The sequence below is a fragment of the Oncorhynchus gorbuscha genome, linkage group LG12, assembly GCF_021184085.1.
Source record: "Oncorhynchus gorbuscha isolate QuinsamMale2020 ecotype Even-year linkage group LG12, OgorEven_v1.0, whole genome shotgun sequence".
In the NCBI taxonomy this organism is placed as follows: Eukaryota; Metazoa; Chordata; class Actinopteri; order Salmoniformes; family Salmonidae; genus Oncorhynchus; species Oncorhynchus gorbuscha.
In genome coordinates this window covers 77,897,902-77,919,644 of record NC_060184.1, presented here as the reverse complement: position 1 = coordinate 77,919,644, position 21,743 = coordinate 77,897,902, and the positions used below count along the sequence as shown (strand labels likewise).

General features: G+C 42.7%; 1 protein-coding gene across 1 annotated transcript in view; it reads left to right on the top strand.

Moving 5' to 3' along the window:
- The first annotated feature begins 2,597 nt into the window (after positions 1–2,597).
- The window catches only part of LOC123991415 (V-set and transmembrane domain-containing protein 2A-like), a 46,453-nt gene continuing 27,307 nt past the window's right edge, over positions 2,598–21,743 (top strand). Inside the window, exons 1-2 of the mRNA XM_046292993.1 lie at positions 2,598–2,961; positions 5,594–5,760. Coding sequence (XP_046148949.1) covers positions 2,883–2,961; positions 5,594–5,760 — 246 coding nt within the window. The 5' untranslated portion in view covers positions 2,598–2,882. The remainder of the gene's footprint in view (positions 2,962–5,593; positions 5,761–21,743) is intronic.

Genomic DNA, 21,743 nt, shown 5'->3' with positions numbered 1-21,743 from the left:
TAGAAGCCCCCCCCCGAAAAAAATTATTCAGTGTCCCCATGGGAGAACCCTTTTATGAAACCTTTCGGGTTCCGTGTAGAACCCTTTCCACAGAGGGTTCTACCTGGAACCAAAAAGGTTTCTTCTATAGGGATAGCCACAAAACCCTTTTGGAAACCTTTTTTCTAAGAGTGTACAATGCAAGTGTGCCCTTGTCTGTACTGAGGCTTGTGTGCTGGCCTGTTTGTCAGGATATAAGGAACAGTGGGGCCTCTTTGGATGTAAACGAACTACAGCCTCTGCCAAGAGGTCCAAATCTTAATAGGGACAGGCGTCCTGTCAACGGGACAGTTGTAAATCATGCAGCACTTTGTGTCACGATCGCAGATTTTAGAGAAACAACAAATGTCGGGTACATATAAGTGTCTTATATTGGCTGAAAGCTTAAATACTTGTTAAGATAACTGCCCAATTTATATGAGCTATTACTGCGAAAAAATGCCATGCTATTGTTTGAGGAGAGGTCCTAACAGCAAAACACTTTTTTCACCTCGATAGGTTTGATAAATTCACCTCTGAAGGTAAAATGTGTACTTACATTCTTAAATCTTGTTCTGATTTATCATCCAAAGGGTCCCTGAGATAACATGAAGTGTTGTTTTCTTAGATAAAATCATTTTAAATTTCCTAAAAAGGTCCATAGGGCATATAGCATGCAAGATCGATTTTGTATTTCCACTCATTCAATTTGCAAAGAAAGGAATCTGTGAAAATCTAACCCTAAACGTTGTTTCAACCAGTCAAATCACATTTGTATTTATTCCTCTTAGATCCAAGAATGTAACCAGACTTCACTATATCATTAGGGGTGTAGTATATCCTATAGGACACCCAGTTTGAACAGGGAGAAACACCTTCTTGACACGCCAATGACGCGAGCGATCTTCACTTGATCGACTGTAACTTTGTCAAATAAGCACCATTCGGGGTCGAACAAAGCTAGCTAGATATCTCATGAGCTGGGCTTTACCAGAACCCCGTATCTCTTGCAAAATGTAACTGCTAACCTTGTGCGACAGCAAGCCTTTTCCTTTTGGACAAAATTATAAGAATATGGAGAGTTATGAAGTTAATAAAACTGGTTGTTTTGCAAATGTTGAACTTATAATATGTCTACTAATACTGGAAAAGCTCAATCAAAGTCCAAGTATACAGATTTGAGGATATTCTTGCAGAACAATGTCATGTTAATGTAAATGTCTCCTTCACGATTTGCCCAAATGTACCTGGGGACTTCACACTAAAGGTCATGTAGTTTTCTCATACTTTAAGTTATCCGCGTGACCCTTTGCACATAAACCTCTGCCATCTTGTGGACAGCATCGGAATTACAACCAGAGTGATGGCTGGAACGGGGACATTTCTGTTGCATTTCAAAGATGGTGGTAAAAGAAAAAAAACAGTTGTTTTTTTTCTCAGTATTTTCTACCAGATCTATTGTGTTATATTCTCCTACATTCAATTCACATTTCCACAAACATCAAAGTGTTTCCATTCAAATGGTACCACTAATATGCATTTCCTTGCTTCAGGGCCTGAGATACAGGCAGTTAGATTTGGGTATGTCATTTTATGCAACAATTGAAAAAATGGTGCCATCCCTAGAAGTTTTTAATGGCATAGGAGTATACTTGTGTGATTTACCTGTACTTGCAGGGTCTCTGGTTCAAACCCTGTCTCAGCTGTCTCCCTCTCAATGGCTACAATATTGTTTTATAGCCTCTGTACCAGTGGGTCTGATCTGTGCCTGTTTCAGAGGTCTGACAGCATAGCTATTAATAAACATGATCAGGGCCTGCTCCAAACATCAGCGACATAAGCGATCGCTTAGGGCACCCAGCCACTTACAAAAAAATAGTCTGGGTCTAGTTAGAATAGGTTCGAAATTTGGTTGTGCATCAGCAGTTTTTTGACAGTCACTCAATTAGCCACATCAGCTAACAATTTTTTAGATTGGTGAGTTAGTCTAGCCAGCTATATAAACTTGTAGTAATCATGGTTGAATACTGAATGAGCACACAGGGCAAGTGCCTACCCATTGATGTTGCTAGACACTCTCACTCAGAAATCATTAACATGATATGTCATGGCAACATTTTTAGACTTGCAGGGAATTAGCTTTAAAACGGCAAAAAAAAAGATGGGGGGGGGGCCCAACCAAATCTTGCTTAGGGCCCTCAAAAGGCTAGAGCCGACCCTCAATGAGATGGACACACCTACATTCCATATGTACATTCTTCATGCCACATACCACTTCAGAATCAGATACCATTTTGATGTGGTTTTGAGTGACAACCCACCCAGTTTCTTAAATGATTTGGCATGTTTTGGTTGCTGAGAAAAGTGAGCAGCTATTTTGCTCTCCTCACACAAATCTCTCACACAAATCTTGTCATGAATGCTAAAATTATTACTAGCTTTCAAAATCGTCTGTAGGCTACTCCCGCTGCTATGCCTGATAATGACTATACTATATTACATATTTTTAAGTCTAGACTAGAGCAATTTGAAAGAATGTGAAAAACGGGCTTTGCAAAAGAGGTGTGTACACCAAGCACACAATAGGGGAACTGCACACTGACGTTGCATGAACAGCCACGTACTGCACGGAGGGTAGAGAACAGAGGCGATTATTTTACAACACCTTGAGCGCGCAGTCACCAGTCTCTCTCTCTCTCTCTGCAAAGCTGACAACTTCAGGAGCCTTGCTATTGTTCCAGCATGTTTTATATTCGCCATTCTGTGTCCAAGCATATCGGCCTGGCAAGAGTTTAATTTGCTGAGCAGTTTTGGAAGATCGTTTTTTATTTCTCTCTCGGCTGATGTGATATTATCCGTCTGTAATGATGTGGACCTCTCAGGACTGTATTGGATTCGTTGTAATGTCTAGTTTATGTATACAATTTGGATTCTGCTTTGAAGGTAAGCTGTGACAAATCGCAAATTCAACACTTCTATCAATTCCAATATCTCTGGGCTTCTTCTGGGTTTTAAACAATATAAATCGCATTTGAATTCATGTTAAAAGTGCGTATAACTTCATGCAGACATTAAATAATGAATATATTACGATTAATAACAAATGCAACATACTAGTAACAAATGCAACATACTTCTGGGCTATAAGATAAATGCAGAAAAAGTACCTAGTTTTGATCCAATGTTGTCCAAATGAACAAAACGCAACTGTTGATTGCATAAAATGACACCAGGATATAATTTAGTAGTCTATAATATTATTATAATTAGTAGAACCTAAATGTTGGACTATCAGGCACAGGTTAATGTCGTTGTAAGGATAACTTTGAAGAGACACTGAGCGCGACATGCATTTAAAGTAACTGGATACGCAGAAACAGTGTTGGAATGGCGTAGAGCGGGCAGTAGTTATTTTTTCAGCATCATGGACGGTTACCCTGTTGACATATCAGTGAGAGTTTTCACATGTCCTTTTGTGGTTTCTCTCTTCTCTCTATCTCATCACACGAAATCTGACACATCTGCCTTGGTATTGCCACTGCCTCACTAGCCTGTATCCCTTGAAAATGATCAGACAGTGTTTTTTTTTAAAGCGCAGTGTGTGTTGCGGGGGGAAAACTGTAGGCTATATTGAAAGACAGTTATTGTGATGCTTAGAGTGTTTTCATGGATTAAATCAGTGTAACATGTTCCACACTTAAATATATATTCAGATAGGCTATACTATACTGGTTTTATTTAAATTACACTAGTTATTGGAGAGTGAATCTGGGAAATATGTTGAGGTTAAATCACGTTTATCTCATATGTCCGTGCTTTGAGAAGGGGCTGATATATGCTATATGGCATTTTATGATCAAGATATTATACCCATCGCGGGGACAGTTCTAGACACATAGGAAACCCCTTCATTTCAGATTATATATTTCACTAATTCGATTAACCTACACTTCTCTTACAAAATCGCATTTCCATATGTGAAATAACTGTTTGCACGTGTTGAGCTTACATTTCACGTGAAACCATACTTTCACATGTATTAAATTAAACCACCTTTTCACATTTGAGGGAATAAAAAACGTTTTCACCTCATGTGAATTACAGTTGCACATGTGAAATTTGCAGTTCCACATGTTAAAAAGGTTCACATGAAACTCGGTTATGCAGTTTCACATGTGAAAAACTTTCTCATGTGAAAATGTCACTTTCTCATGTTCAATTGCAGTTTCACATATGAAAATCAATCACATTTCAAAGTAAAAATGTTCATGTAAGGAAACATTTATGTGAAAATCTTAACATTCACATGTGAAATTGTGGTGGTGAAATAGTGTTATTCTTCTCACACGTGACATGTTGCAGTAGCAGTGTTTCAACATATGGAATTGCAAATTCTGTAATGCCATTCTGTAAAAAGGTCACTTAGCCTACCTGAGTATAATAATTCAAGTGCATTGAAAAATATAATTTCTTACGGTATTTCTGAGCCATCCATCTCAGAGTTTTACTGCTGCAGGTGCATGTGTCTCTTCGTCATAGGTTGGTCAGTGACCAGTGAAATGAAGCCCAGTGAAAAGAACAGAGAAGCTAGGGTTCCGTATGTCCTTATTCATCCTGTTCAACATGTCAGAATGAGTGCTCTCAGAGTTCATCAGTTAACTCCAGGGAATACACTGAAAACATCCTAAATACATGATCTACACAGCTCTACTGCTGCAACAATGCCATGTCAGAACAACTTGACTTTGAGGTTAAAGTGTGTTCATCAATTTATCTGATTTTGCTAACTGTTACTTTGAACAAAAATCAAGACGTCCATGTTCTTGTAATGCTTTTGTATAATCTTTTGTTGTTGTAAACTGCAGCTCAATTTGAGCAAATTATGAAATTGCGATAAATCGTGATTAATCACAGGAGGAAATCCTGCCATGAATTGGACAGTATTTTTAAAAATTTGTTTGACAGCCCTGGTTGACATTAAAATGTGAAAATGCACATGTGAAAGTGTAGCGGACATGAGTCGCTCATGGTCATGTGATGATGCCCTGCAACGTCAAAGTTCGTGTTGGCCCTCTTGGTCTAATGGTCAAGACGTCAGATTTTCCCGTGGGAGACCTGGCTTCTAATCCTGCCAGTTACAAAAGCATGTGAAACATAATATGAGAAATCTTGGGAAACCACGTGTCTTAGTCGTGAAAAAATCCGTATGAAATTTCACCTGTCCAAAAACCACGTGTCTGTTTTTCAAATTTGGATTTGTTCACATGTGAAACATGTATGTAAAACGTCAAACCTACGAAAACAACATGTCTAACTCTGTGAAAATATATATATTTCCTTTCCTTTTTGAAATCTTTCATGTGTTTTTTCGCACAGGTTTTTCACGTGTTCTCTGGATCAGATTTTCTTTCATGTTGTTGTTGTTGTTGTTGTTGTAAGGGTTTATTTACTCAACTACCATGTGTTGAAAGAAGTACCTTACGCTATGACAGGTTTGTTATATTATATGTAGGCTGTAGTTGTGAAGAGATGGACAGACAGCGATTATACTGATTGCTTTTTCTCTATCTTACAGGAAAGTTTACGGATATCCCCTCCAATCTAACGGTAAAAGAAGGTCAAAACATTGAAATGGCGTGCGCCTTCCAGAGCGGAACCACGTCAGTTTACTTAGAGATTCAGTGGTGGTTTATAAGAGCACCAGAAGAATCCAGCAACAGCGAGGAGGAGGATGACGAGGAGGTATGCACTTCACTTGTTCCAAATAAAAGGGGGGGGGGGGAGCAAAGGAATTGTTTTTTTTTCGAGGGACTTTCTCTAAAATACGACATGTCTTGGCCCTGCACGTTGCAATCATGACTGGGTAGTGGTGCAGTTTTAGTTTAATCCCATTCCCCACAGAAACCTCAGTGAATTCTCACATGATTGGATTATCATTACCAAGAGCATAGCCTTTTAAATTCCCTAGATTATCCTGTAAAACTTACTGTAATAAACTTTGATAACAGATTGCCTCAGCATTCCAGTGGTAAAATAATACTGGTTTGTTTAAATCTCAGCCTGTCTTTACCAAGTTGATTTAACCCAGGGCTAATTTAAGTGACTTGCATGTGTAGTAATAATAATAATAATATAATATAATAATAATAATAATAGTCTGAGGTATGTGGTGCCATTCTGCCAGAGTTAAGAGAACTGATAGTCATTTATCATTGTAGAACCCTCAGAGGCCATGCAGGAGAAAAAAAAGACCTTGCTGGACGCTCTTACAAATTGGCTGGTTAAAGCCTGAACAGTGTTCCCGAGACCCTGTTCGACTGGCATTTGTAATGTATTTCTACACTGGATAGCTACTTATGACAGCTTTTCCTTGCAAATAACGATCAGTTACTTTGTGTTTGTGTATTATTTCGCACCCTCTATTGAAATGGCTGGTACATTTTAGGGGAGTCTGTCAGTTTGTCATCACAGATATCAAACAAGGAAATGTTTCCTTTGTGAAATGCTCGTCTTCCTCGCAGTGAAACCACAGTACAGAGAGAGAGAGAGAGAGAGAGGTAGAGAGAGAGAGGAGAGAGAGGTAGAGAGAAATAAAGAGAGAGAGAGGTGGAGGTAGAGAGAGAGGTGGAGAGAGTAGAGAGAGAGAGAGAGGAGGTGGAGAGAGAGAGAGAGAGAGAGAAATAGAGAGAGAGAGAGAGAGAGAGAGAGAGAGAGAGAGAGAGAAGAGAGAGAGAGAGAGAGACCTGTTCTTGGATATCCACATGGCTTTAAAACAATTATTACTTGTCCATTGTTGTCACCCATCGTACTGGCATTGCCAAGGCTTTGATCCTTTTGATCTATCACTCTTAGATGTCGGCTGAAGGAGCTATTGATGCTCACCACGCCATTGCTGCTCATATGATCTAGTTCTTTTCATGGTATTTGTTTGAAATGACAAGCAGAGGTTTTGTCCTGAGAGGAAAGGGTTTCGACAAGAAAAACAGGCCCAAGGAGTCGTGAGGAGGACTGTAAAAAAGATGCTACGTGAAAAAAAGTAGAGCTGAGAAAATGAGTGGAATAGGGTTCAGTGAAACAGACATGGACAGGGTGCTGCAGTGTCCAGTCCATGACAACAACACAACAACTGAATCCTGCTTTAAAGGGCGGTCCACTATATCACAGTGGCATCGCAGTGTTCGTCCTGTAGCTGTCTGTGAGATATAAAGTCCCAGTGACACTATCACGTGTAGTGGTTGACATTGTCGGAAGCTCTCTGCTTTGTTTGACTGGGCTAAAATGGTGGTCTATCCGTCTACTCATGCTGAAGAGGGGATTCATCTCTCCTCAAGGCTGTTTAATCCACACGTCCGCAGAGTAAATCTTTACAATCCTCTTCGCTAGTAATTCTATTTGGTGTGGGATTAAGGGTTGATATAAGCAAAATGGAAAATGTGATTTCTCTCTCAAGGTAACAGTTGTGTCTTCCTGGGTCATTGAAAAAAGCCTAAACCCAATGATTGCCATTGTGTGCCACGGCCTCTCTCGACGACATCAGATGCTTTTTTCTGTTTTCCTCTCTGTTAAAGACAAAGTGTGAAAGTCACAGACATACAGAACGTGTCCTCAGTGAGACCTGTCAACCTGTCAGGCGTGGATCAAGGAATGAAAACACTTTTTTCCTGTTTCAGCAGGAAACACAATCCATAGCTGTACTCCAGCCTCTTGCACCTGAAGCTACTATCTCCTTCACCGGCCATCGCTCCTACTGCCCTATAAGCCTTGTAACCTGTCTGGCCCTCTGTCCTACTGCCCCATGAACCTTGTACCCTGTCTGGCCCTCTCTCCTACCGCCCCATGAACCTTGTACCCTGTCTGGCCCTCTGTCCTACTGCCCCATGAACCTTGTACCCTGTCTGGCCCTCTGTCCTACTGCCCCATGAACCTTGTACCCTGTCTGGCCCTCTGTCCTACCGCCCCATGAACCTTGTACCCTGTCTGGCCCTCTGTGCTACTGCCCCATGAACCTTGTACCCTGTCTGACCCTCTGTCCTACTGCCCCATGAACCTTGTACCCTGTCTGGCCCTCTGTCCTACCGCCCCATGAACCTTGTACCCTGTCTGGCCCTCTGTGCTACTGCCCCATGAACCTTGTACCCTGTCTGACCCTCTGTCCTACTGCCCCATGAACCTTGTACCCTGTCTGGCCATCTGTCCTACCGCCCCACGAACCTTGTACCCTGTCTGGCCCTCTGTCCAAAAATTATTGGGACACCTGCTTGTCGAACATCTCATTCCAAAATCATGGACTTGGTCCCCCCTTGGCTGCTTTATCAACCTCCACACTGCTGTGAAAACTTGCTACCATTCAGCCACAAGAGCATTAGTGAGGACAGATTGTCATTGTATGCTGAAGCGTTATGATTTCCTTTCACTGGAACTAAGGGGCCTAGCCCAAACCATGAAAAATTGCCCGAGACCATTATTCCTCCTCCGCCAAACTTGATGCATTCGGGCAAGTAGTGTTCTCCAAACCCAGATTTGTCCGTCGGACTGCCAGATGGTGAAGCGTGACTCATCACTCCAGAGAACGTGTTTCCACTGATCCAGAGTCCAATGGTGGCGAGCTTTACACCACTCCAGCCGATGCTTGGCATTGCGCATGGTGATCTTTGGCTTGTGTGCTGCTGTTTGGCCATGGAAACACATTTCATGAAGCTCCCGACGAACAGTTCTTGTGCGGACGTTGCTTCTAGAGGCAGTTTGGAACGTGGTAGTGCGTTGCAACCGAGGACCGATGATTTTTACGAGTTATTTGCTTCAACACTCCCTTTCTGTAAGCTTGTGTGGCCTACTACTTAGCAGCTGAGCCGTTGTTGCTCCTAGACATATCCACTTCACAATAACAGCACTTACAGTTGACTGGGACAGCTCTAGCAGGGCAGACATTTTACAAACTGAATTGTTGGAAAGGTGGCATCCTATGACGGTGCCACAATGAATGTCACTGAGCATTTCATTAAGGTCATTCTACTGCCAATGTGTGTCTATAGAGATTACATGGCTGTGTGCTTGATTTTATACACCTGTCAGCAAAATGTGTGGCTGAAATAGCCAAATCCTCTAATTTGAAGGGTTGTCCACATAATGTGATTACATTCATAGCCAATACAATGCACAGCCTCCCATCAACTCCGGTCTCATTATGAGACAGACACACAGCTCTAATGGATAGAATGCTTCCAGGATAAAATGACCAAGATGTCAGTGGTGAGGAACATATAGTATAATAAAGTAATACATTTGGTGAGTTTTTTAAATATTCGTCTTGTTTGAAAATGTGCTTTTTTCCATATCCCAACTCCCACTGAGAACGGGGTCATGGTCAGCAGTTATCAGTTGCGACAGTGGAGCAATTAGGATGAAGTGCTTTGCTTTAAGGGCACATCGACAGATTTTTCACTTTGTCGGCTCGGCGATTCAAACTAGTAGCTTTCGGGTTACTGGCCCAATGCTTTAACCGCTAGGCTGCCTGCCTGGCCATAGTGCATATAGGTTATGTCCTGCTTTCTATTCCCTTCTCCTTTCTCCTGCTACTTCAACATAATGTCCTGTATCCCCTGCTACTTCAACATAATGTCCTGTATCCCCTGCTACTTCAACCTAATGTCCTGTATCCCCTGCTACTTCAACATAATGTCCTGCATCCCCTGCTACTTCAACATAATGTCCTGTATCTCCTGCTACTTCAAAATAATGTCCTGTATCCCCTGCTACTTCAAAATAATGTCCTGTATCCCCTGCTACTTCAACATAATGTCCTGCATCCCCTGCTACTTCAACATAATGTCCTGTATCTCCTGCTACTTCAAAATAATGTCCTGTATCCCCTGCTACTTCAACATAATGTCCTGTATCCCCTGCTACTTCAACCTAATGTCCTGTATCCCCTGCTACTTCAACATAATGTCCTGCATCCCCTGCTACTTCAACATAATGTCCTATATCTCCTGCTACTTCAAAATAATGTCCTGTATCCCCTGCTACTTCAAAATAATGTCCTGTATCCCCTGCTACTTCAACATAATGTCCTGTATCTCCTGCTACTTCAACATAATGTCCTGCATCCCCTGCTACTTCAACATAATGTCCTGTATCTCCTGCTACTTCAAAATAATGTCCTGTATCCCCTGCTACTTCAACATAATGTCCTGTATCCCCTGCTACTTCAACATAATGTCCTGTATCCCCTGCTACTTCAACATAATGTCCTGTATCCCCTGCTACTTCAACATAATGTCCTGTATCCCTGCTACTTCAACCTAATGTCCTGTATTCCATCAGCTTGTCTTTTCCCCTGCTACTTCAATCTAATGGAGAGCCCTTATTGCAGTGTGTCAATAACATTACTGATTTCTCATTTGGAATGACTCAATTATTGGGCCATGAGTGACTTTGGTAGGAGTCAATTAATTTGAAGGGAAGCTTGGTAAAGAGATGGGTGAGAGAAGTTATGGAGCGATAAGTTTGCAAGGGCTCCTGGGAAATAACAAGTGCCATACGCTGTGGGATGGTTCTTGCTAAGTATTATCATTATTGGACCAATCAGTCAATGATGGGGGCGGGGGGTATTGCAGGTAATAGTTGCAAAATGTCCTCCAAAAGATTAATCGAAACAGAGGCTTTCAACACCGAGTTCCCATTAGATACTTATCCTCGTGGCTGGTGTGGTCCGGTCCCAATTGGTGTTGCGAAGCAGATACTTATCCTCGTGGCTGGTGTGGTCCGGTCCCAATTGGTGTTGCGAAGCGGATATTTATCCTCGTGGCTGGTGTGGTCCGGTCCCAATTGGTGTTGCGAAGCTGATACTTATCCTCGTGGCTGGTGTGGTCCGGTCCCATTTGGTGTTGCGAAGCGGATACTTATCCTCGTGGCTGGTGTGGTCCGGTCCCAATTGGTGTTGCGAAGCGGATACTTATCCTCGTGGCTGGTGTGGTCCGGTCCCATTTGGTGTTGCGAAGCGGATACTTATCCTCGTGGCTGGTGTGGTCCGGTCCCAATTGGTGTTGCGAAGCGGATACTTATCCTCGTGGCTGGTGTGGTCCGGTCCCAATTGGTGTTGCGAAGCTGATACTTATCCTCGTGGCTGGTGTGGTCCGGTCCCAATTGGTGTTGCGAAGCTGATACTTATCCTCGTGGCTGGTGTGGTCCGGTCCCATTTGGTGTTGCGAAGCGGATACTTATCCTCGTGGCTGGTGTGGTCCGGTCCCAATTGGTGTTGCGAAGCTGATACTTATCCTCGTGGCTGGTGTGGTCCGGTCCCAATTGGTGTTGCGAAGCGGATACTTATCCTCGTGGCTGGTGTGGTCCGGTCCCATTTGGTGTTGCGAAGCGGATACTTATCCTCGTGGCTGGTGTGGTCCGGTCCCATTTGGTGTTGCGAAGCGGATACTTATCCTCGTGGCTGGTGTTGTCCGGTCCCATTTGGTGTTGCGAAGCGGATACTTATCCTCGTGGCTGGTGTGGTCCGGTCCCATTTGGTGTTGCGAAGCGGATACTTATCCTCGTGGCTGGTGTGGTCCGGTCCCATTTGGTGTTGCGAAGCTGATACTTATCCTCGTGGCTGGTGTGGTCCGCTCCCATTTGGTGTTGCGAAGCTGATACTTATCCTCGTGGCTGGTGTGGTCCGGTCCCATTTGGTGTTGCGAAGCGGATACTTATCCTCGTGGCTAGTGTGGTCCGGTCCCAATTGGTGTTGCGAAGCTGATACTTTACAGATACTCTAAAAATACTTTGCTACAACTATAGTGCTGTAATCATTTTCTCTCAGTACTTTTTTTGTTGTCAACATGACACAATTTCATCTTTCACTCAGGGCCTCTCGGGCGGGCCTTGTGAGCCACCGGGGGGGGGGATCACAGTAACTAACTAGTGTGACAGACAGTCCAAGAGTGTGAGGATGTCTCCTGTGTAAACCTGCCATGTGTTAGGCCAGATTAATTAGACAATCTAGAGGTGCCATTGGGCAAGTTAGAGGATATAACAGCCATCTTGTTTTCAACATCCCTTCAGACAATTCCCTGCAGAAACTCAGTACTCATATCAATAGGTATGCTTATTGAGTGCTATATACATTGGTTGCATGGCTCTGAGCAGTGTCCAAGGGGCTTTGGTCCAAAGACGCCAAACAGAGGTGATTTGTAGGAAGAAATATAACGAAGACAGGCTTGTAGAGTAGCACAGAGAGGGATGTCTTTACGGACAGATTTGGTCAGAAAGGGGATAGACAATTCTCCAAGCACGAGGCACCTCTGACTAAACATGAGCTCGAGAAGGCGTTGTCTGGCATGCACAGCCAGCATCCTCCAATTCAATGTACTGGATCAAAACACAATCTCACTTTTTGGAAGAGATTGGACACAGTCAGAGAATGACTAGCAATTGATCCACCGAATCAACGGGAGACGAAAGGAAGGGGGAAACATTGGCTGCAGGTGTATTCGTGTGTGTGTGTGTGTGTGTGTGTGTGTGTGTGTGTGTGTGTGTGTGTGTGTGTGTGTGTGTGTGTGTGTGTGTGTGTGTGTGTGTGTGTGTGTGTGTGTGTGTGTGTGTGTGTGTGTGTGTGTGTGTGTGTGTGTGTGGGTGTGTGTGTGTGTATGCTGTGTGTGTGTGTATGCTGTGTGTGTGTGTGTGTGTGTGTGTGTGTGTGTGTGTGTGTGTGTGTGTGTGTGTGTGTGTGTGTGTGTGTGTGTGTGTGTGTGTGTGTGTGTGTGTGTGTGTGTGTGTGTGTGTGTGTGTGTGTGTGTGTGTGTGTGTGTGTGTGTGTGTGTGTGTGTGTGTGTGTGTGTGTGTGTGTGTGTGTGTGCGCGTGTGCGTGCGTGTGCGTACACTCATACGTGACTATCTGATGTTGTTGAGCCGTTGGATCTGACATGACAAGTGACAAAAAGTTGCAAGCATCACTACAACACATATTGTCCAAGGGACAACACAAACACCTCATCCTTTTAAGTTCCAGAGATGATTTAATCCGACAAAGACAAGAACCCCTGCAGTTATGTTGACATTCTGCCTGTGACACCCTTATGGCCATTTGAAACATCAGCAACACTCAGATCCAGATTGTCTACAACGATAGAAAGGACAGGCAGAGAAGGGCTCGTATGTATCGCATAGGGACAGGAAATTAAACACGGATTCAGATGATTGGCTGCCCAGGATGCTTGATTCCAGGGAGGATTACAGGAAGAAGGCAAAGATGGAGGTTTACAGTTATATAGGCTCCAGAACTGCAGTGTGACAGAATCACAATGAGAATCGATGCGCGAGGAGATGTGTTTTTTTTTTGTGTGTCCACTGCATAGATCAATATTAAAGCAAGTATCCTGCTGATATGACATGCTTTTTCAAATGGCTAGTTCTGTACATTCATATGGCTTTTAGATGTCAGTCATAAGTCTGCTTCGAAAGGACATCTTGATATACACTGAGTGTACAAAATATTAAGAACACCTTTGTAATACTGACTTGCATCCCCCCCCCCAGACCTGAATTCATTGCGGCATGGACTCTGCATAGTGTTGAAAGCAATCCACATGCTGGCCCATGTTGACTTCAACACTTTTGTGTCAGTTGTGTCAAGTTGGCTGGATGTCCTTTGGGTGGTGGAACATTCTTGCCACATATGGGAAACTGAGTGTGAAAAACCCAGCAGTGTTGCAGTTCTTGACATAAACCGGTGTGCCTGGCACCTACTACCATACCCTGTTCAAAAGCACTTAAATCTTGCCCATACATTCTCTGAATGGTACACATACACAATCCATGTCTCAATTGTCTGAAGGTTTTTAAAAAATCCTTCTTTAACCTGGTCTCCTCCCCCTTCATCTACACTGATTGAAGTGGATTTAACAAGTGACACCAATAAGGGCTCATTTACCTGGATTCACCTGGTCAGTCTGTCATGGAAAGAGCAGGTGTTCCTAAGTGCCCTTCTGCTGGTCTTCATTGTAACTTTTAATAATATTTATTCTTATTATTGTACTGATGATATGATGTGATGTGTAGGTGTAGGCCTTAATACATTGAACCAATTAACTTATGCAATAAACACAATATTACTATATTAAACACAATAAATAACAATATTGCTGGAGTAATATATTAAAAGTCTTGTAAAACACTTCTAAGAATCGTATTAAATTGAATTATGTGGATTTATGTAGATTTATGTAGATTACACACTGAGCAGTGGCCTATAACAACCGGCGGTCTCTTCACTTGAGGAAAGTGTTGTAGACACCTGACCTAAATGTATTTGTTGCCGAGTGCCGAGTGGAAAATCTAAAGGGATTCGGACCAATTTTACAAAGTACATTTTATTGTAATGACATTATTGGGGGAAGTTATTAATCATGAGGCCTTTCTGCAGTAGGAGATCTAAAAGTGAAGTAGGGGTAAGTACCCCTTTGAGTGCTGTTCTAAGATCAGTTTTGTCTTTTTAGATCATTAATGAGTCCTATAACATTCACAAGGGGGAACTGATCCTAGATCAGCACTCCTACTCTGAGATGCTTCAGGAATACGGACCAGCAGTTCTCCCCCTACTGAGAGATTGTAGTGATATCTCCACTTCAAGGTGTGACCCACTGTGGTCCAGTGGTATCAGGCTGGCTGTTCCACAACTGTAATGGGATGAAGAGCCCATTGTGGAGTTTTCCAGATGAAACTTGTGGAGATCTGACAGAAGTGTCAGATAAGTGAGTGTCTGCATATGAAAGTCGTTGATTAGATTAAACGTGACCAATCCCCTTGATGTGTGGGATGACATTGACCTTGCCACTGTGCCAGCCTCCCTCTGCAACACTCCAAGACCTTTCTCTCTCTCTCTCTCTCTCTCTCTCCCTCTCCCTCTCTCTCTCCCTCTCTCTCTCTCTCTCTCTCTCCCTCTCTCCCTCTCTCTCTCTCCCTCTCCTTCTCTCTCTCCCCCTCTCTCTCTCTCTCTCTCTCTCTCTCTCTCTCTCTCTCCCTCTCTCTCTCTCCCTTTCTCTCTCTCCTATATATATATATATTTATACTGTATAGGAGAGAGAGAGAGAGAGGGAGAGACCATGCATTACATATATATATATACATATATATATGTATATATATCGCTCTCTCTCACTCTGTCTCTATCTCTCTCTCATTCTTACCCCCTATCAGCTTCAAATAAACATGGAAGAAGGGAAGGAGAGAGAGAGAGAGAGAGAGAGAGAGAGAGAGAGAGAGAGAGAGAGAGAGAGAGAGAGAGAGAGAGAGAGAGAGAGAGAGAGATATATCCTGTATTCTGAAATAATGCAGCTGTCACACAGTTTTGATTCAGGCCATTGATTCATCCTTTAATTGGTTTGGGGGATACCACAGTAATGTATGGTCTAGCAGAACAGTATGGCACTGATCACACTGTGATATGTAATCATATATTGTCGCTGTCAATAATCCTCGTATCAGTTGTGCCCTCAATTGTTTAGGTCAGATCTCATCAAATGCCCATTTCCTGACTTCCTTGGTATACTTTGTTAAGTCAAAAAATGTGATTGTCTGTGCCTTGTTAATGTGTATGACTCACACCTGTACTGACCTAACTCTAATGGACAGGGTGCAGGGCACAAGCTGAACATAACAGCTATCAGCGACTGGACCGTTGTGTCCTTTGTGATGAACAGGAAACGTCCAAGAGTATAAATACTTAGCTGAGCTTGGACTGGAGGGCTACACAGGTCAAAACTCAATTCACATCCCCTCTGACAGTCCCTCCACCTTGACCGACTCACATCAGACTGTAACCACCTGCACCTGTAACCACGCTGCTAACCAGGTTACCATGGTAAATGTAGTCAGAATGTAGGTTACCATGGTAAATGTAGTCAGAATGTAGGTTACCATGGTAAATGTAGTCAGAATGTAGGTTACCATGGTAAATGTAGTCAGAATGTAGGTTACCATGGTAAATGTAGTCAGAATGTAGGTTACCATGGTAAATGTAGTCAGAATGTAGGTTACCATGGTAAATGTAGTCAGAATGTAGGTTACCATGGTAAATGTAGTCAGAATCTAGGTTACCATGGTAAATGTAGTCAGAATGTAGGTTACCATGGTAAATGTAGTCAGAAATCGATAGATGAAACAGCAGTTAGTTGTTTTCAGCTACCTGCTGAACAGTTGGACTCATATTGAGTGCAATTATCCATGGTGCCTTTGGAGATGAGTGAGCAACAAGAGTTTGGAATTAAGCTCCTAATTAGGACTCCCAGGGAAAATGTATTTACTGACGGATTATGACCGAGACACACATTTTGATATCAAGCATTTCAAGCCTCGTTTTGTGACACGCATTTGACAGAGAAAAAAGGCAAAGGATGTAGTCAGCAGAAAAACGTTTCTCGGCGATGGTACATAACAGCGGTGGGTAAAGTACCCAAATTCATACTTGAGTAAGAGTAAAGATACCTTAATAGAAAGTTACTCAAGCAAAAGTAAAAAGTTACCCAGTAAAATACTACTTGAGTAAAAGTCTAAAAGTATTCGGTTTTAATTATACTTACAGTAAATAAAAAAATTCCACCACATACTAGTATCTTATGGTGTGTGTTTCATTCATCCATTTTGTTGACAATCAACTTTTCCATGTAACTTTAAAAATATAGAAATGATCCATTTATGATGTAAAATGCATCATAAGGGGAGGATTTCTGTGTTTTTAAAGTTACATACTGTATCTTGAAAACTTGATTGCTGACAAGCAAAACATTTTAGAGACTGTGTCAACAATAGACTCATTTCTCTTTAAGTATCGAAAGTAAATGTAATTGCTAAAATATACTTAAGTATCAAAAGTAAAAGTATTAATAATGTAATATTCCTTATATTAAGCAAACCAGAAAGCACGTTGTTCTTGTTTTATTATTCTTTTTACAGATAGCCAGAGGCTCCAACACTTAGACATCATTTACAGATAGCCAGAGGCACACTCCAACACTTAGACATCATTTACAGATAGCCAGAGGCACACTCCAACACTTAGACATCATTTACAGATAGCCAGAGGCTCCAACACTTAGACATCATTTACAGATAGCCAGAGGCACACTCCAACACTTAGACATCATTTACAGATAGCCAGAGGCACACTCCAACACTTAGACATCATTTACAGATAGCCAGAGGCACACTCCAACACTTAGACATCATTTACAGATAGCCAGAGGCACACTCCAACACTTAGACATCATTTACAGATAGCCAGAGGCACACTCCAACACTTAGACATCATTTACAGATAGCCAGAGGCACACTCCAACACTTAGACATCATTTACAGATAGCCAGAGGCACACTCCAACACTTAGACATCATTTACAGATAGCCAGAGGCTCCAACACTTAGACATCATTTACAGATAGCCAGAGGCTCCAACACTTAGACATCATTTACAGATAGCCAGAGGCTCCAACACTTAGACATCATTTACAGATAGCCAGAGGCTCCAACACTTAGACATCATTTACAGATAGCCAGAGGCACACTCCAACACTTAGACATCATTTACAGATAGCCAGAGGCACACTCCAACACTTAGACATCATTTACAGATAGCCAGAGGCACACTCCAACACTTAGACATCATTTACAGATAGCCAGAGGCACACTCCAACACTTAGACATCATTTACAGATAGCCAGAGGCACACTCCAACACTTAGACATCATTTACAGATAGCCAGAGGCACACTCCAACACTTAGACATCATTTACAGATAGCCAGAGGCACACTCCAACACTTAGACATCATTTACAGATAGCCAGAGGCACACTCCAACACTTAGACATCATTTACAGATAGCCAGAGGCACACTCCAACACTTAGACATCTCCAACACTTAGACATCATTTACAGATAGCCAGAGGCACACTCCAACACTTAGACATCATTTACAGATAGCCAGAGGCACACTCCAACACTTAGACATCATTTACAGATAGCCAGAGGCACACTCCAACACTTAGACATCATTTACAGATAGCCAGAGGCACACTCCAACACTTAGACATCATTTACAGATAGCCAGAGGCACACTCCAACACTTAGACATCATTTACAGATAGCCAGAGGCACACTCCAACACTTAGACATCATTTACAGATAGCCAGAGGCTCCAACACTTAGACATCATTTACAGATAGCCAGAGGCACACTCCAACACTTAGACATCATTTACAGATAGCCAGAGGCACACTCCAACACTTAGACATCATTTACAGATAGCCAGAGGCACACTCCAACACTTAGACATCATTTACAGATAGCCAGAGGCACACTCCAACACTTAGACATCATTTACAGATAGCCAGAGGCACACTCCAACACTTAGACATCATTTACAGATAGCCAGAGGCACACTCCAACACTTAGACATCATTTACAGATAGCCAGAGGCACACTCCAACACTTAGACATCATTTACAGATAGCCAGAGGCACACTCCAACACTTAGACATCATTTACAGATAGCCAGAGGCACACTCCAACACTTAGACATCATTTACAGATAGCCAGAGGCACACTCCAACACTTAGACATCATTTACAGATAGCCAGAGGCACACTCCAACACTTAGACATCATTTACAGATAGCCAGAGGCACACTCCAACACTTAGACATCATTTACAGATTACTCCAACACTAGACATCATTTACAGACATCATTTACAGATAGCCAGAGGCACACTCCAACACTTAGACATCATTTACAGATAGCCAGAGGCACACTCCAACACTTAGACATCATTTACAGATAGCCAGAGGCACACTCCAACACTTAGACATCATTTACAGATAGCCAGAGGCACACTCCAACACTTAGACATCATTTACAGATAGCCAGAGGCACACTCCAACACTTAGACATCATTTACAGATAGCCAGAGGCACACTCCAACACTTAGACATCATTTACAGATAGCCAGAGGCACACTCCAACACTTAGACATCATTTACAGATAGCCAGAGGCACACTCCAACACTTAGACATCATTTACAGATAGCCAGAGGCACACTCCAACACTTAGACATCATTTACAGATAGCCAGAGGCACACTCCAACACTTAGACATCATTTACAGATAGCCAGAGGCACACTCCAACACTTAGACATCATTTACAGATAGCCAGAGGCACACTCCAACACTTAGACATCATTTACAGATAGCCAGAGGCACACTCCAACACTTAGACATCATTTACAGATAGCCAGAGGCACACTCCAACACTTAGACATCATTTACAGATAGCACACTCCAACCAGAGGCCACACTCCAACACTTAGACATCATTTACAGATAGCCAGAGGCACACTCCAACACTTAGACATCATTTACAGATAGCCAGAGGCACACTCCAACACTTAGACATCATTTACAGATAGCCAGAGGCACACTCCAACACTTAGACATCATTTACAGATAGCCAGAGCTCCAACACTTAGCACACTCCAACACTTAGACATCATTTACAGATAGCCAGAGGCACACTCCAACACTTAGACATCATTTACAGATAGCCAGAGGCACACTCCAACACTTAGACATCATTTACAGATAGCCAGAGGCACACTCCAACACTTAGACATCATTTACAGATAGCCAGAGGCACACTCCAACACTTAGACATCATTTACAGATAGCCAGAGGCACACTCCAACACTTAGACATCATTTACAGATAGCCAGAGGCACACTCCAACACTTAGACATCATTTACAGATAGCCAGAGGCACACTCCAACACTTAGACATCATTTACAGATAGCCAGAGGCACACTCCAACACTTAGACATCATTTACAGATAGCCAGAGGCACACTCCAACACTTAGACATCATTTACAGATAGCCAGAGGCACACTCCAACACTTAGACATCATTTACAGATAGCCAGAGGCACACTCCAACACTTAGACATCATTTACAGATAGCCAGAGGCACACTCCAACACTTAGACATCATTTACAGATAGCCAGAGGCACACTCCAACACTTAGACATCATTTTACAGATAGCCAGAGGCACACTCCAACACTTAGACATCATTTACAGATAGCCAGAGGCACACTCCAACACTTAGACATCATTTACAGATAGCCAGAGGCACACTCCAACACTTAGACATCATTTACAGATAGCCAGAGGCACACTCCAACACTTAGACATCATTTACAGATAGCCAGAGGCACACTCCAACACTTAGACATCATTTACAGATAGCCAGAGGCACACTCCAACACTTAGACATCATTTACAGATAGCCAGAGGCAACACTAGACATCATTTACAGAACACTTAGACATCATTTACAGATAGCCAGAGGCACACTCCAACACTTAGACATCATTTACAGATAGCCAGAGGCACACTCCAACACTTAGACATCATTTACAGATAGCCAGAGGCACACTCCAACACTTAGACATCATTTACAGATAGCCAGAGGCACACTCCAACACTTAGACATCATTTACAGATAGCCAGAGGCACACTCCAACACTTAGACATCATTTACAGATAGCCAGAGGCACACTCCAACACTTAGACATCATTTACAGATAGCCAGAGGCACACTCCAACACTTAGACATCATTTACAGATAGCCAGAGGCACACTCCAACACTTAGACATCATTTACAGATAGCCAGAGGCACACTCCAACACTTAGACATCATTTACAGATAGCCAGAGGCACACTCCAACACTTAGACATCATTTACAGATAGCCAGAGGCACACTCCAACACTTAGACATCATTTACAGATAGCCAGAGGCACACTCCAACACTTAGACATCATTTACAGATAGCCAGAGGCACACTCCAACACTTAGACATCATTTACAGATAGCCAGAGGCATCACTCCAACACTTAGACATCATTTACAGATAGCCAGAGGCACACTCCAACACTTAGACATCATTTACAGATAGCCAGAGGCACACTCCAACACTTAGACATCATTTACAGATAGCCAGAGGCACACTCCAACACTTAGACATCATTTACAGATAGCCAGAGGCACACTCCAACACTTAGACATCATTTACAGATAGCCAGAGCACACTCCAACACTTAGCACACTCCAACACTTAGACATCATTTACAGATAGCCAGAGGCACACTCCAACACTTAGACATCATTTACAGATAGCCAGAGGCACACTCCAACACTTAGACATCATTTACAGATAGCCAGAGGCACACTCCAACACTTAGACATCATTTACAGATAGCCAGAGGCACACTCCAACACTTAGACATCATTTACAGATAGCCAGAGGCACACTCCAACACTTAGACATCATTTACAGATAGCCAGAGGCACACTCCAACACTTAGACATCATTTACAGATAGCCAGAGGCACACTCCAACACTTAGACATCATTTACAGATAGCCAGAGGCACACTCCAACACTTAGACATCATTTACAGATAGCCAGAGGCACACTCCAACACTTAGACATCATTTACAGATAGCCAGAGGCACACTCCAACACTTAGACATCATTTACAGATAGCCAGAGGCACACTCCAACACTTAGACATCATTTACAGATAGCCAGAGGCACACTCCAACACTTAGACATCATTTACAGATAGCCAGAGGCACACTCCAACACTTAGACATCATTTACAGATAGCCAGAGGCACACTCCAACACTTA